Below are 14,780 nucleotides of genomic sequence, written 5' to 3'. Positions count from 1 at the left end.
AGGCAAGCCTAAATACAACTTTTCAAAACATAGACTAACCTCTCAAAACCTATAAACTACTTAGCCAAGCCTAGCATAACCTCGAAAAACCTAGAAATGACTTAGTCAAGCCTAGCATACATAACCTCGCAAAACCAAGAAACAACTTAGCCAAGCCTACCATAGCCTCGCGAAACCTAGAAACGACTTAGCCAAGCCTACCAACAACTTAGCAAAACCTAGCATAACCTCGCAAAACCTACAAACAACTTAGGCAAGCCACGTAAAAGCTAGGTTATCACGAGCTCCGCAGTCTACCGCAGCCTTGCACCACTAGTGCAAGCTACGCAGTTTTTTGTTGTCAACGGCCTTTTTGTAGATGGGCAATCGTCGGCGGTCGGCTGGCCTATCGGGGGAGGAGGATATTTTGTAGATCGGTGAAGAGCGATGCCACCCGAGGAAGTCGCTGCTCCTAGTTTCCCCGACGTGGGCTTGGGGACCTAATGGATCGGTCCCCCACGCCATGATTGAATGCCGAGTCTTAGCCAGGTGACTCAGAGCGTGGAGGAGATGGAGAGCGGGAATGACGTTGGGGAAATGTCGGGGAATGGTGGCTCGCCAAGTACTCGGTTATAGCTCGGGGAGGCCCACCATCCCGGGGTCAGCGTGAGTCTGCCTGAAAACCAGGAAGGTGACCTATGCTATCGGTATAGGTGTCCTACTTCACCATTGTTAGAAGAGTGGCCGATTTTCGGGAACACGCCACGCGCTGGATTTCTGGACGTTTGTATTTGGTATTGCGGAAGGCTGATGACTCGAAAAGTACTGCGTCCTCCGTTGCGTGGAAAGGACGAATAGCCAACCGCCGGCATAAGAGCTCTTAAGGCTTCAGCGTGTGAAGAGTGGGACCGTCGCTGGCGGTTCGACCAGTGGTTGTGCCAGCAATCTGACCTTTCCGCGAACCATATCACTTAGACCAACCACGTGGGGTTGAGGAGACAATGCATGAACATTTTGCCGCTATTCACGTACAACACTGCGCCTGAAGGTCGCCAAATCAAGGGTTGCCATGGACGACCAGAATGATCAAAAGTTGCTTGGAAACAGCGACGATTGCTGCCGCAGCATACGCTCCACCATTGTTGCTTCATTAAGGAATTCGGCTACGGCACCCGGTGGCTTGCGCACTAGACAATAAGCGTACGTTCTTCTTTCATTCCAGGATCAGCTCGCCGGAACAGCCACGACAGGTCCTCAACGAATATGGCGTCAGTCTGCTTTGTTCTTTGATTCCTGGGATCGAGGGCACGTTCTGACTGCTCTTTCCGGTCCGAACTTTCATATGTATTTTGTAGCTGGCTACAAAATTCTTGCCAGGTCGGCAAGCTGGCTTCATGGTTTTCAAACCAGGTGCGCGCTGAGTCGTCTAGGGCGAACTAGACATACCGGAGCTTCCATTGGCCGTCCCATTCGTTGACGCTGGCAACTCAATTGTAGTGATACAGCGAGTGATTCTCGAAAGTGTCACCATGAAACGACCTTATTGTTCGCGGCATGTTGAATATCCACGCAGCAGGTCTCTCAAGTCTGGCTAGCCGTTGAACTGGTTGTCATCTTTGTCAATCGAACTAAGAGGGTGTCATTTCTCCTGGTAGCCCTAGAAGTCGCCGGCTTCCGCGAAGATCAGCGTCGAAGGTGTCGCGATCGACGTTAGAAGCTTCCTGTTGGTCGCAGTCCATGGAACAGAGTACCCAGCACCTCCACCAGTCACGTTCGTATGTAGGGCAATAGTAACTATTAACTTTAAAGAAATAACAGTTTCAGTGCGACACCTTCACTGAGACTCCGTCTTCGTCGTCGTCGACATCTAGCTCACTTCGTCGTTCTCAGCTTCCGGCGGCAAACCACAGTGGCTTTGTGCCATTGACTGAAGCTTCATCATCATCATCACCATCATCATCATCACCCACAACACAGCCACCTGTTATGCACGTGGCAATATTATCATATTTGTTGCGCGCTGATTTCGCGTTTATGTGCAAAAAAACGCAGTGTCCGTCCTCACTTGGTCTTTCCATATCACGAGGTGCTTTCACCATTACGAGAACAAAAAAACAAGATGCAAATAAACTGAAGGAGCAGATAAGGTAGCCTTACGCCTTATGAGATGGCCCGCTGCTGCGCGCATATTTTGCAAGTCGGCTTCATATGTGATTTGAATTATACCTGTGATGTTTCTGTCTGACGCGCGCATATTTTGCCTCTCACGCGCAGGGCTAGTTCACTTCCCGTCTCCGAGTGATCGCCATGCCGAGCAACTTTTTCAGTTGCGGGCATAGGTGCTCATTCACGAAAACCGACTCTTTGCTCCTAAATCCGAGTTCGCCCACCCCGAATATTGTGCTTCGTGCTTTCTTAATGACAGCATCCGTGTGAGCTCGGCGAGTAAAACAACCACGACGTTTGCACTCGGAGCGGCAATTTGGCCGTCACCGCTGCTTTACGCAGGAAAGAGCGTTTTCGTCGAAGCACACTTCATTGCGTTTTGCAACATTTTCGTCTAATAACATGTTACTGCGTGAAGTGGTACTCCATACCGGCAAGCGATTGCTTATTTCTATGTGTTGTTCAGTTATCGGTTCTCCCAGGGCATCGCCAATTTTGGCAAGTAGGTGTACAAGGTTTTTATTTGCAGCACCTGGAATCTCTTTGACTTGTGCGTTTTTGCTGCGAGAATATTGATCCTGAGCTGTCAGAGGCCTGGCATTTTCCTGCAGTAACTTTCTCAAACAATCAATTTCGCATTGCATTGCGTCTTTCCCCCTAGAAGCAGCATTTCCCTTCCTCAAATGTGTTTCATGAATGAGTAGTCCCTCTTCGCGTAGTCAAGGCTCTTGTAGCGCCCGCCTACGCCGCTACGCGTGGGCGCTAGAGGTCGGCAATGCAGAAAGATCGGGAAATTAAGTTGGGCGGCGCGTAGTCGCGGCGCAAGCACGGCACGCGCTATTCCCTTAGAGCCTGCGACGCTGGTCCTTTGTCACACTTGGCGACCCGGACGCGATCTCCGGGCCACAGCATATATCCCGGATCTTGCATCGTCGAACCACGTTTTACTCGGACGCAATGCTGTAAAGGCACGTCTTACACCCTCCTACGATGGACCGCGCCGTACCGACGGGCCGTACGGCTCTACACTGTTATCTAACTCTGATTTCTCAACTCTCAGATTTCATCATGTGCTAACATCTTCAGCCGTAAGACCAACAATCCCCATGGGATGAGCGGTGCTTTTAGCAGCGAAGAAGACAACGACTACTGTGACCTAAGTGCAGTAAGGCTTCAACTAGAGAGATCATTCGCTTTTCTGCGCTGGTTTCTACACGAGACGCAACAGAAGAGAAAACTATTAACAGTTGCGCAATTGTCAACTGTTTACAAGCGCGCGTCTACAAGCGACGGACTGGTGGCGGCCTTGCCAAATGTACTCGGCAAAGTCGGCAACCGCCCGCCATAGTTTTCTGCGTAGTTGCTCGTACTTTTCTGTTTGATTCACGCTTTCGGAGCGAAAAAAGCAACACCTGTCGCTCGTGTCAAAGCTTAAAAGTATGTCGTATAATTATTTTCTCGTGATGGGGATGCTCAAATACCGGCACAAACTTCACGGCGACACGGTTCTAATAATTCCACCTGACGTCGTATTGATGCTGTTTCTTACTTTTCCTAAAACTGGCCAATTCGCCGATGTAGGCTGCTTCACCGTCTATAGAAGGCGGTTACTCAATTTTATTTTGTAGGATGACTTAATCATAAACCATTCTAAAATTGAAATTGTAAGTGCGGCAAAATCTTTAGGTGTATTTTTCATCATGCCATGACCCGGTATAGCCATACATTTCCTTACCAGTAACCTTCCACAAATAACTGAACTCTTCTATTCCTTAAACTACCTATCTCGTTCTATTAAATACTTAGTAATTCCCTTTTTGTCTTGTCTGCGGCACGACTTCTCAAACTATATCCACAGATTGTACATTCCGCAAAAGAAGTCCCTTCGCGCTGTAAAGTAACAAGCCCACATGATTATCGTTCAGCATCTTTGTTTCATGAGCTTAAGACAGCGAAAGGAAACGCCCTCTTAGTGTCCTGTTTAGTACTTGCTTAATGAAATGAGCATAAAAGGATATTAAACTGCATTAGTTATACGACTCACTAGAAGCAACACGAAGCTCCCTGCAATACAAGAAGTGCAACTCATTGGGACGTATACCACAATCGCGCACTAACTGCGGATCGCAAATGTTGCGCTCTAGGCGACCTAGGTTACGATGTTATTATTAATGGTGTTCATATTCGGGTCTCATTTTCCGCCTGATGCGTTTGCCTCGATATCTCTTATGTGAGTTGCATGCTATCATCTAAGGTTGGGTATAGTGAATCGAGTTGTTGTATTTTCTCTATTTTACGTATTTTGGCTCGTTTTTATTTATCACCTGTGATGTATGTTGTAGGGCCTGAATTGAAAGCTGCTAGGTCCCTCTCAACCCCTGCAATTGCTGGGTGCAGGCTTCGTGTAGGTCGAGTTCCCAACATCCTCAGCGATCGCCAGTGCAGGCTCGTTGCAGGCGGTTATGGCCCGGTCCTGCGCGAGCAGGAATTGACGCCGAACTGGTGCTTGCAGCTGCCACGTTGCAAACCGCGGGGACTGCACATGTTTGGAATTGCCAAGCAACACAAGCTTTCCCGCAGTGTTACCTCCATGGTCAGAACTCCGACGACCGTCAACGCAGTTCTAGAGCAGATATTCCCTGAATTCATGGCTTATTTTACTACAGTTTGGGCATGCGGTTGCCGGTTATTCTCACCACCGTGAGCTACCCGACGATTTTAGGGAATGGCGCCGACTATATGTTGTTCGATGTTGCTTATTCGGGTAATTAAGTAGTTCTTAACTTAAGCATCAATAATTTCAGTTAACATTGTTTTGACCCAATCTGATTAGCCATGCAGGTTTGCTAAATAACATTACTATTTTTATAGAACTAAGACTCGACATTCTACAAGAGTGAAGCGTCCAGCCATGACGCGTGTGTGCTAAGATCGTTGATTATGGGTCAGAAACAAATGAAAAGTAGAGGCAGTAAAAGCTGATCGTTCGCTGCTCCTTTCTCTAGTGAATGCAGGGCAAGACACGTTATCATCTCCGAACATCTTCAGCCCTAAGACCAACCATCTCAGCGGGATGAGCGATGCTTTCAGTAGCGAAGAAGACAACGACTACTGTGACGTAAGTGCAGTAAGGCTTCAACTAGAGAAATCATTCGCTTTTCTGCGCTGGTTTCTACACGAGGCGCAACAGAAGAGAAAACTATTAACAGTTGCGCAATTGCCAACTGTTTACAAGCGCGCGTCTAATGTACACGCAGTGTACCCCGGCGGACTGGTGGCGGCCTTGCTAAATGCACTCGGGAAGGTCGGCAGCCGCCCGCCGTAGTGTGCTGCATCGTTGCTCGTACTTCGAAAATGCAACTTCCGTGGCTGGTGATTCAACTCTTCGTCTTGTGTTAGCAGCGGAATGCTACAGCCACAGTGGCAGGTGAATAAGTTGAAGAACAATATTTTTCTTGTAGCATTGCCATTTGTTGGGCGTGTTGGTAAATTGAAAGCATATTTAGCGCCAGCAAACAAGGACGGAAGGGAGACGACAACACAATGCGCTAACTTCAACAACTTGATTTTCAGGAAGTACACCTTTATAAACCATGCACAGTGGCGCCACCTTGTGCAAATCTTATCCATCCAAAAAAGCCGTCTCCTTATCTAACAGGTCGATTGAAGGGGCACTAACACACGTGTCTCTATTCCGCCAGATAGCCTGCGCTTCAATGATCTCTCGCACGTCTTTATCTTTGTGCTTCGCAAGCACTCGACAGGATTCATAGACCGGCGCACAGCCGCATTCTTGACAGTGGGTTGACAGATGACCCTATTGCTTATTTTTCACAGTTTGGCAATGTTCCCGTAATCGGTCATTAAGACATCTCCCTGTCTGTCCGATATATTTCTTCCCACAGGACAGCGGAAGCTCATATACAACACTCTCTGCGCATCCCACTGGCGCTTTCCGATGATTCGTAGAGCACCCGGCAGCTGGCTTACGGTACGGGTCTGTCAATCGACATATTTTTGCCAGCTTTTCTGGTGCGGAAAAGCCCCAAGATCTATACGAGCCTTATGGATCAATCGGGAAGGCTATCAGCAGCAGGGTTTCCGGAATCAGTGCAAGTTTCGGTCGTCGAGGGGCTGCTAAAAAGGTGCAGGTCGGATAGCACAATTCAGGACACGGCAAATCAAGGGACGGAACGTAGAAGGAAGGTAGCGGTAGTGCCCTACCTGCATAGAACGGCACATAAACTTAAGAAAATGGCTAGCCGAGTGGACACAAAAGTGGTCTTTTCCGCACCAGAAAAGCTGGCAAAAATATGTCGATTGACAGACCCGTACCGTAAGCCAGCCGCCGGGTGCTCTACGAATCATCAGAAAGCGCCAGTGGGATGCGCAGAGAGTGTTGTATATGAGCTTCCGCTGTCCTGTGGGAAGAAATACATCGGACAGACAGGGAGATGTCTTAATGACCGATTACGGGAACATTGCCAAACTGTGAAAAATAAGCAATACGATCATCTGTCAACCCACTGTCAAGAATGCGGCTGTGCGCCGGTCTATGAATCCTGTCGGGTTCTTGCGAAGCACAAAGATTAAGACGTGCGAGATAGCATTGAAGCGCAGGCTATCTGGCGGAATAGAGACACGTGTGTTAGTGCCCCTTCAATCGACCTGTTAGATAAGGAGACGGCTTTTTTGGATGGATAAGATTTGGATAAGGTGGCGCCACTGTGCATGGTTTATAAAGGTGTACTTCCTGAAAATCAAGTTGTTGAAGTTGGCGCATTGTGTTGTCGTCTCCCTTCCGTCCTTGTTTGCTGGCGCTAAATATGCTTTAAATAATTTTCTCTATAATTTTTTTTCTTGCCTGTATGTAAAGTAAAATTTGGAATAACTTTGCCATTGCAAAACAGCAGTTTGTGGTCCTTTATTGAATAAACCACATATTGTGTGTAGTTGAAATGCAGAAATTTGTTCTAAAATCTCTGGGGGATATGTTCTTGCAAGTAGCATGGTATTTTATTACTTATAACAATAATAACCACAGTGGATATCGTTATGTGGGTTTACACACTAATATATGTGATCACAAGCTTATTAGAAACAGGTAAGGCATGAATCTTTCTGCGCACTTGATCAGCTGTGAACGTGCAAGAACTGCTTGTACTTAAAAGATTCAAAGTTTCGCAGGAAGGGATGCTACTGGCTGACTTCACTGCACAGTTTTGATTTACTTTTCGTTAACGTGTCGAATCTACTGTTTTATCCTCACAAGAACAGGCTGTTTGCCTGCTTTTCGCATTGTTGCACGAGTTTTACATGACGGTGCAGGAGGGTACGTTGTCACTGTGCCACTATAGCAAGCAAATAATTTACTTAATTTACTAGCTGTAGAGTTAATTCCCTTTCAAACCAAATGTTAATACAGGTGCAGTAAGGATACAAAGTCCGCAGCATTTCAATATTTATTGGTTTCTGTGCAATTGGTTTCTGTGAAGCAAGATGGTCCTTATTATCAAAGAACAACCAGATGTCTAAAAACGGCAAATAGGTATTCTCGGGCAATTCCACGGTAACATTCAATTTGGCGGCTGCGGGCTTCAAGGACTGAATAATGTATTTCGCTACCTTTTCAAAGTAATCGTGAGCGTTAGTATTTAAGAGGATTAAAAAGTCGTACAAGTATCTAAAGACACGAAATATGCGGTCAACAGTAATCACCCGTGACAACAAGCAATCTAATTCGACTAGAAAGATCTCAGTGAGTACCGGTACAACAGTTGATCCAATACCTATACCTCGATTACGTAAATAGAGTTATCGTGAAACCTCACGATGGCTGAGGTAAGGTACACTGCAAACAACTCTAGGAACTCCCCTATGGAGGCACCACTGGCATTTTGGAACGCTACCACTTCGCAATGTTCAATGAAACCGCGAACCGCCTGGAACAGGTCCTCGTGGGGAATCGAGTAGAATAGCTTCTCGATGTCTACCGAGAAGTCCGAATTCGCACCTGGCAGGTGATATTTGAGTAGCTCTACTAGTTTGTATGAGCTGGTGTCTCATCCCTAGCGCAGTTTAGGTTCACAAAAAAAACTTACTGAAAGCGTCGCATACATCCTTGAGGCCTGCTGAGCCCAACCTCAGCCGCCGCACTGGCTCGTCGCATAAGGTAAACTTGCAGGTTTGAGGAAGTTTTAACTTCCGCTATTTCTTTTCTTTATTGATGTTGGTGGGTATGTTTAAAGAAAGCCACTCGAACGGAAATATCACTGTCATTGCGAATGTACTCCTCTAAAATTATGCAGGAATAAGAAAAAGTCGTGGCCTAATGGTTAGAGCAACCGGCTGCTGTGCTCGACGGCAGAAGCTCGATTCCCCCATTGGTTCCACATTGTCTTTCTTATAGCGAGGTGACACAGGAACCTACCTAGCTACCTACGGCAAAGTGACAAGGATAAGGCAAATAATGTTTCGCATTATTAGGCTTCCAACACTTCCCGCGCATTCTTCGAAAAGCATCGAGCGAAAGTGACGGCTTCTTGAATATAGGGCTGCAGCTGCACCGTGCGGAATGTTCCGCCAAACTGATTGGTGACTAGAGTATTCATGTCCATATACCTGTTCGCTGTTAACCTGGTGTTAATGCAGCATCCAGCTTGCCCTGCGTATGGCTGCCCACATGTAAAAGGGACAAATGTTATAAAAAACGTCATCTACGTATCGTACTGGCCTATTTACATACTTTACGGCGCACGTATTCTTAGATTGTACTTTTTTGCGGCATTCGCTCATTCGCATAGGCTTTAATCGCTAAAGAGTGAACGAATAAAAAAACGATAGATTTTTGCACCGTGCCATTTTTCGATCATAATACGGGGGTGTGAAATATTGTGTATGTAGAGAATCACGCTTAGTTTTCCAGTTATTATGATTTTTAGTTACCAGGAGACCAGGTAAGAGAGCACTGATGGCGCTGAGAAAAGCAGCTTTAGATTGATTAACAAAATACTGTACATAGCTATCCTTCTCATTGCAATGGTGAACATTCCCATGCGGCGTTCATTTATCTCTTGTTCTGCACCTTTTTTCTTTTTCTTTCCCATTGTGACTTCTTGTCCCTACGCGTAGTGCACACCCTATAGAGGCATCACCGAGGACCATTTAGCGGGCGTTATCGAAAATGCGCTCGGGATGCAGTAGCAGACGACTACACTTTGACGCAAGTATGGTTGAAGTTCCCAGCTGCCATCTTTCCACTGTTCGGGTGTCTGACTGCTACTTGAGCGATGACAGCTGCAGAAAAAGCGGAGGCCTCCATGACAGCCGACATGTACAGGATGTAACAGGAGTGTGGGACAAATCAATTCGCATAAGTGCCGGGTGCGTACCACAGACATGCGCAACGAAACCGAGTTATGCGAAGTGGCCACTCATGCTAATTAGCCGCTTCGTTTTGTTACCTTGGGCGATGGCTCAATTGTTTTATTTAATTCTACCTCTGCCGTAATGCTGTTTCTGTGCCTGAATAATCGGCAAACGTCGTTGGGGCAGATTTGTATCTTAAACGACTCTGCACAGCTCGGCCCAAGCACACGTTGTAGCGATAGCTCTACCGATGAATGCCCATGGCATCGTTGTATAAGTACCGTCAAAGTCATTTTAGGAAGAGTAATCACGAATTTGTTAATGGAAATGCGTGCACCGTATAGTCAACGAAGCCACCAAACGCACGGGTGAAGGAAAGCTCGAGTTAGTGCTGCACCACCGATGGCATTGACGAAGTGCACATCTCGCTGCACTTTTCGCAGTCTGAAATTTCCCCACTGACCTGCTTGGAAACGTAGAAAGGTGAATTTCGACTAAGTTTCGAGTTCTTTTTTTTTTCGATTTCTGCGTAAGAAAGAAGCGAAGTGTTCAAAGCTCGAGCAGCGCCGACCACGACAGATGGGCGCTGGCAGTAAGGCTGGGCCTAGTCGTATTGCACTCCTACGCACAAAAGATAATAATAATAATAATTATAATAACTTCTTTATTTCCATCAGTGATGGAGGAGACTGCGGGTAAAAGTCGCTTTGGGCAAGCGACTTGACTAGAGCCCGCAGCCTCCTTTACAAGGCAAACAGCGATTGCACAGGAGGCATATATATACATAACAATTGACTATATGTGAAATTTACACAAATATAAACGCAAAAAACACAACCTATCTGAAAAACGCTTTTCAATTATTTAAGAAAGATTGAGTGACAAAATGTTCACGTAAAGCTCGTACACCAGTTATATAAATGTCAAGACCTGATTTCAGAAACAAATTTAAAAGTGTTGGTAGTGTGCATGATATCTTTTGTGTAGAATAATTGGCACGCGGAGTGACCACCTTCCACTGTTCCGTACACCTTGTAATGTAAGAATGTGTGTTCCTGGTGAGATTAGATAACTCGTGAAGAAACTTTAAGTTCTCTTTTACCTCCCGTTTGAAAGCTTGACTTAACTTGTAATTATAAAGGTTAAAAACGGGTATTAGATTTGCTATCTGAAATAAGTCTGATGTGTGGGCATTGTAAGGCAGGTTAAATAGTATTCGCAAAACTTTTTCTGAAGTATATGTATCTTTTCTAGATTCGTATGTGATGTGGTACCCCACACGAGCAGACAATAATAAAGTGTAGAAAAAAATAGGGTGTTATAAATAAGAACCTTGATTCTGTAAGGTAAAAGAGGTCTCAGTCGCACCATCATCCCAACTACACGAGATAATTTGCCCAATACCGATTCTATGTGCATGTCCCAAAGCATATTTTGTGTGAAAATAACGCCAAGTATTTTAAAACTATCTACAATTTCTAGGTTTACATCGTCATAAACAAGGTTGATGGAACTGGTTATTTGCTTAGATTTTGGCCTAAAGATTATTGATTTTGTTTTGTTTATATTGATTTGTAGACAGTTTTGTTTTGACCATACATGAAGAGTTTTCAGAACAGTGTTAGCTTTATTCTCAAGGCTACTAGAGTCAGGTGACGAAAAAAATATACTGGCGTCGTCTGCGTACATTACGTATTTCGCATCTTTATAGATATTTACTAAGTCATTTATATATATGATAAACAGGAACGGGCCAAGAATACTACCTTGAGGAACGCCTCTGGTTATATACTTCAAATTTGAGCGGCTATTGTTTATTTCAACATATTGATAGCGATTATCAAGATAAGATTTTATAAGGCTTCCACAGTGCCCACGAATACCGTAGGTTTCAAGCTTATCAAGAAGAACAGAGTGAAGGATGCAATCAAATGCTTTAGTGAAATCAATATAAATACCAAGGACAATGTTTCTAATTTCAAATTGCGATAAAGTAAACTCTTTTTGATGGAGTAGTGCTAATTCTGTAGACCGTCGTTTTCTAAATCCAAACTGGGCTGGAGAAATTAGGCTGTGCTTGTCAAAAAACTTCGGAACCTGCATTAGTATTAGTTTTTCTAGACCCTTCGAAAAAACAGGTAATATAGAAATGGGTCTATTATTTTTAGTATCATTAACGTCACCTTTCTTGAACAATACAGACAATTTGGCTATTTGCATCCGTTTAGGAAAGATAGCGCTTGACAAAGACAAATTAGAAATATAGGTAATGTACGGGGAAATGATATCAAACACATACTTGATAGGGCGAACCTGCATGCCTTCTGCATCGCAACTTGAGCTATTTTTTAGTGAAAGGAAAACTGATGTCACCTCATGCTCAGTAAAGGGATGAAGAAAGAGTGAAGATGAATTTCTGTTCGGCATAAATTCACTAATGTCAGACGACGCATTACCACCAGAAAAGTTTACAAGGTAATCATTAAAAACATTTGCAAGAGCACTTCCCGATACTTCGCTCCCACCAAGTATTAGGGTTTGTATTCGCGGAGCTGATTTTCGACGATTCAAGATATCATTTAACTTTTTCCATAAGGTATCAGGTTTGTTCAAACAACCCTCGAATTCTGCATGAAAATAGGACTTCCTATGGGATTTTAGTTCCTTATTTAGCTTGTTTCTATACGACTTGTATTCCTTTAATATACTTGGATCCTTAGTCTTTACGAACTTGTGATAGAGCGCGTTTTTATAATTAATACGTTTTAGCAATTCGGGGCTTACCCACGGCTTCCGTAATTTTTTACCGAGCCTGAGCTTTTTTTCTGGAAAATGGTTCTTATATATTCGAGAGACTTCATCAATAAGCTTGCCATACGCGATTTCGACGTTATCTATTTCTAAAATTTGTTTAAGGTCACACCGTAGAAGTTCGTCTCTGAAGCTATCTAGACGTGTTTGAGTAATACTTTGACATAGGATATACTCATGCTTCCTCTTCTTCTTAAAGTTGTGTTTTCTTAAAAAAAAGAAATACTGGAAGGTGATCACTAAGGTCATGTGACATCACTCCGGAAGTAGCAGTTTCAGTGTCAGCATTTGTAATGAGCAAGTCCAAGAATGTTTCACTTTCGGATGTAATCCTTGTTGGCGTACGGATTAAATTTTCATAACCATTTGAAGCTAAAATATTTAACATAGTTTTTTGTGGTACAGAAGTGGTCAGCATGTCGATATTGAAATCACCAGCGGACACCAAGTAATTGCTATTTTCTGCAGTAAAAGACAGCAGCTGTTCATAAAAAGAAAGGAACTGAAGAACATTTCCATTTGGAGGCCTGTAGCACACAGAAAATATGTACTCATTCGCACGAACTGTTACCATTTCAAAATCGTCGCAACAAACACAAAAGTCGGGAAGCAATTCACAACTGACATGTTCTTTCAACAACAGCAAAACACCGCCGCCACGGCGGTTCGTTCGGTTCACACAAAACGATTGATAATGTCTAAACTTAGGCACGTCACGACCATCTCTGCACCAAGTTTCACTGAGCATTACAGCATCAAACAAAAAATGAAAACGATTGATAAAGTCATCGATATCTGTTTCTTTGTTATAGAGCGAACGAACATTAAGGTGAAGACACTTCAATGAACCAGCATGTTGATTTGACACAAGATTATCTACCTCATGCGGAAAGAAGGGACTATCAGTAGCCATGTTTAGGCGGGAATGATCAACTTCAGTACGCTCACAAGAGAGCAGGCTCAGGAAGGAAAGTCTGATCTGTGACGCACTACGATCACAGAGTCGCCCTCGTTCTTTCGCAGCAAGATCTTTCCATTCCTGTGCCACTCGAATTTGTAACCATTATATTTCGCCCAGTCTTTAGCCTCTCGAAGCAGTTGCCGGTTGTAACTGGTCATGTTTTCCTGAAAGAACACCTTGGATTTCTTTTCCCTCAGCTTTGAGCGGCTGTCCAACCACTGGTCTCGAACAGATTGCCTGAGATACCCCACAATTATACCAGGAATGCGGCCGGCTTTGCATGGAAGGCGGTGAATGGCAGCGACATCGGTTTCACTAAGTACAGGGACCTCAATCAATGTGGCAAGAGAATTCACTTTCTCAAGAAAATTTTCATTGTCAGCTGCACTAACACCGTGAATTTCTAGGTTGAACCTGCGGTTTCTCCATTCCAGCTCATTGAGATCCGCCTCTAGCTTCTTTGTCGCATCGCCACTAGCGTGAGAGCTTTGTTCAAGGTGTTCAAGCCGTTGCCGGATTTCTTTCGTGTCCTTTTCTTGCGCGGCCAATCGTGCCAACATCTCGTCATACTTATCAGACATTAGTTGCACCGATCGCTCAATGCCTGGCACAGTCTCTTTGAGCGGCATCAACTCATCCAACTTTTGACTTATGTTCGCTAAAAGCGACCTTATATCAGTTAGTTCATCAGCTGACGACTTCCCGCTTGAGCCTTCACTATCCTTTCCTGCGACTCTGCATGCAGAGCAAGTCCACTTTTGTTTAGCCGATTCAGATTTTTTCTTATATTGTTTATCCGATAAGCCAGCACATGTCCCAATGTGGAAGAGCCCCTTACATTCGCCACATGACACAGACATTTCATCTGAGCTAACAGCTTCATTGCATGAGCAACAGGTGCCTACAGTTGCCATGGGAACAGGATACGGAAACACAGGGAAGCAGACTCGAGTGGCAGCACCGGTAGAGTAGACAACATGAAATGAACTAAAGAGCGAATGTTACAAGGCGTGGACTAACCTGCGTAGAACAGGGGAATGTAAGCCAATGTGCCAGGGTCGCTACCGCTGCTGCCAAAGTGTCGTTGTCTTCCACGTCGGCGGCTTTTATAGCGAGGAATCGGGACGGCAGTGGCACCCGGTGGCAGAAATCGTCGACGCTATCAGCTGTAGATAGCAGCCAGGCTGAGGAATCCACACATGTAGGTAACACGGGAACGATGCAGCACCAAAGGCGAAAAGGGTAAGTAGCGCCACAAAGACTACCGCCGGAGACACAAGGGCCGTCGAAGAATCTGCGTAGAACAGGGGAATGTAAGCCAATGTGCCAGGGTCGCTACCGCTGCTGCCAAAGTCGCATCAATGAGAAATGCTTTAGTTGATTACACAATGCCGACGGGCATTGCACGGTAAGTGTGCTCAGACAGCATTTAGGTGACTTTATGAAATTAACGCGAACTATTCCGCGAAAATCCAACAGCGATACTATAAGCAGC

General features: G+C 44.9%; 1 protein-coding gene across 1 annotated transcript in view; it reads left to right on the top strand.

Annotated features, from left to right (window-relative positions):
- The window catches only part of LOC139055657 (uncharacterized), a 287,082-nt gene that overhangs the window by 185,619 nt on the left and 86,683 nt on the right, over window positions 1-14,780 (top strand). The window contains exon 3 of the mRNA XM_070533187.1: window positions 5,160-5,263. Within this exon, the coding sequence (XP_070389288.1) occupies window positions 5,160-5,263 (104 nt within the window). The remainder of the gene's footprint in view (window positions 1-5,159; window positions 5,264-14,780) is intronic.

Source organism: Dermacentor albipictus, chromosome 2 (genome assembly GCF_038994185.2).
Source record: "Dermacentor albipictus isolate Rhodes 1998 colony chromosome 2, USDA_Dalb.pri_finalv2, whole genome shotgun sequence".
NCBI classification, from domain to species: Eukaryota; Metazoa; Arthropoda; class Arachnida; order Ixodida; family Ixodidae; genus Dermacentor; species Dermacentor albipictus.
Note: the sequence above shows the minus strand (reverse complement) of the source record. Positions and strands in the feature narration are given on the sequence as shown.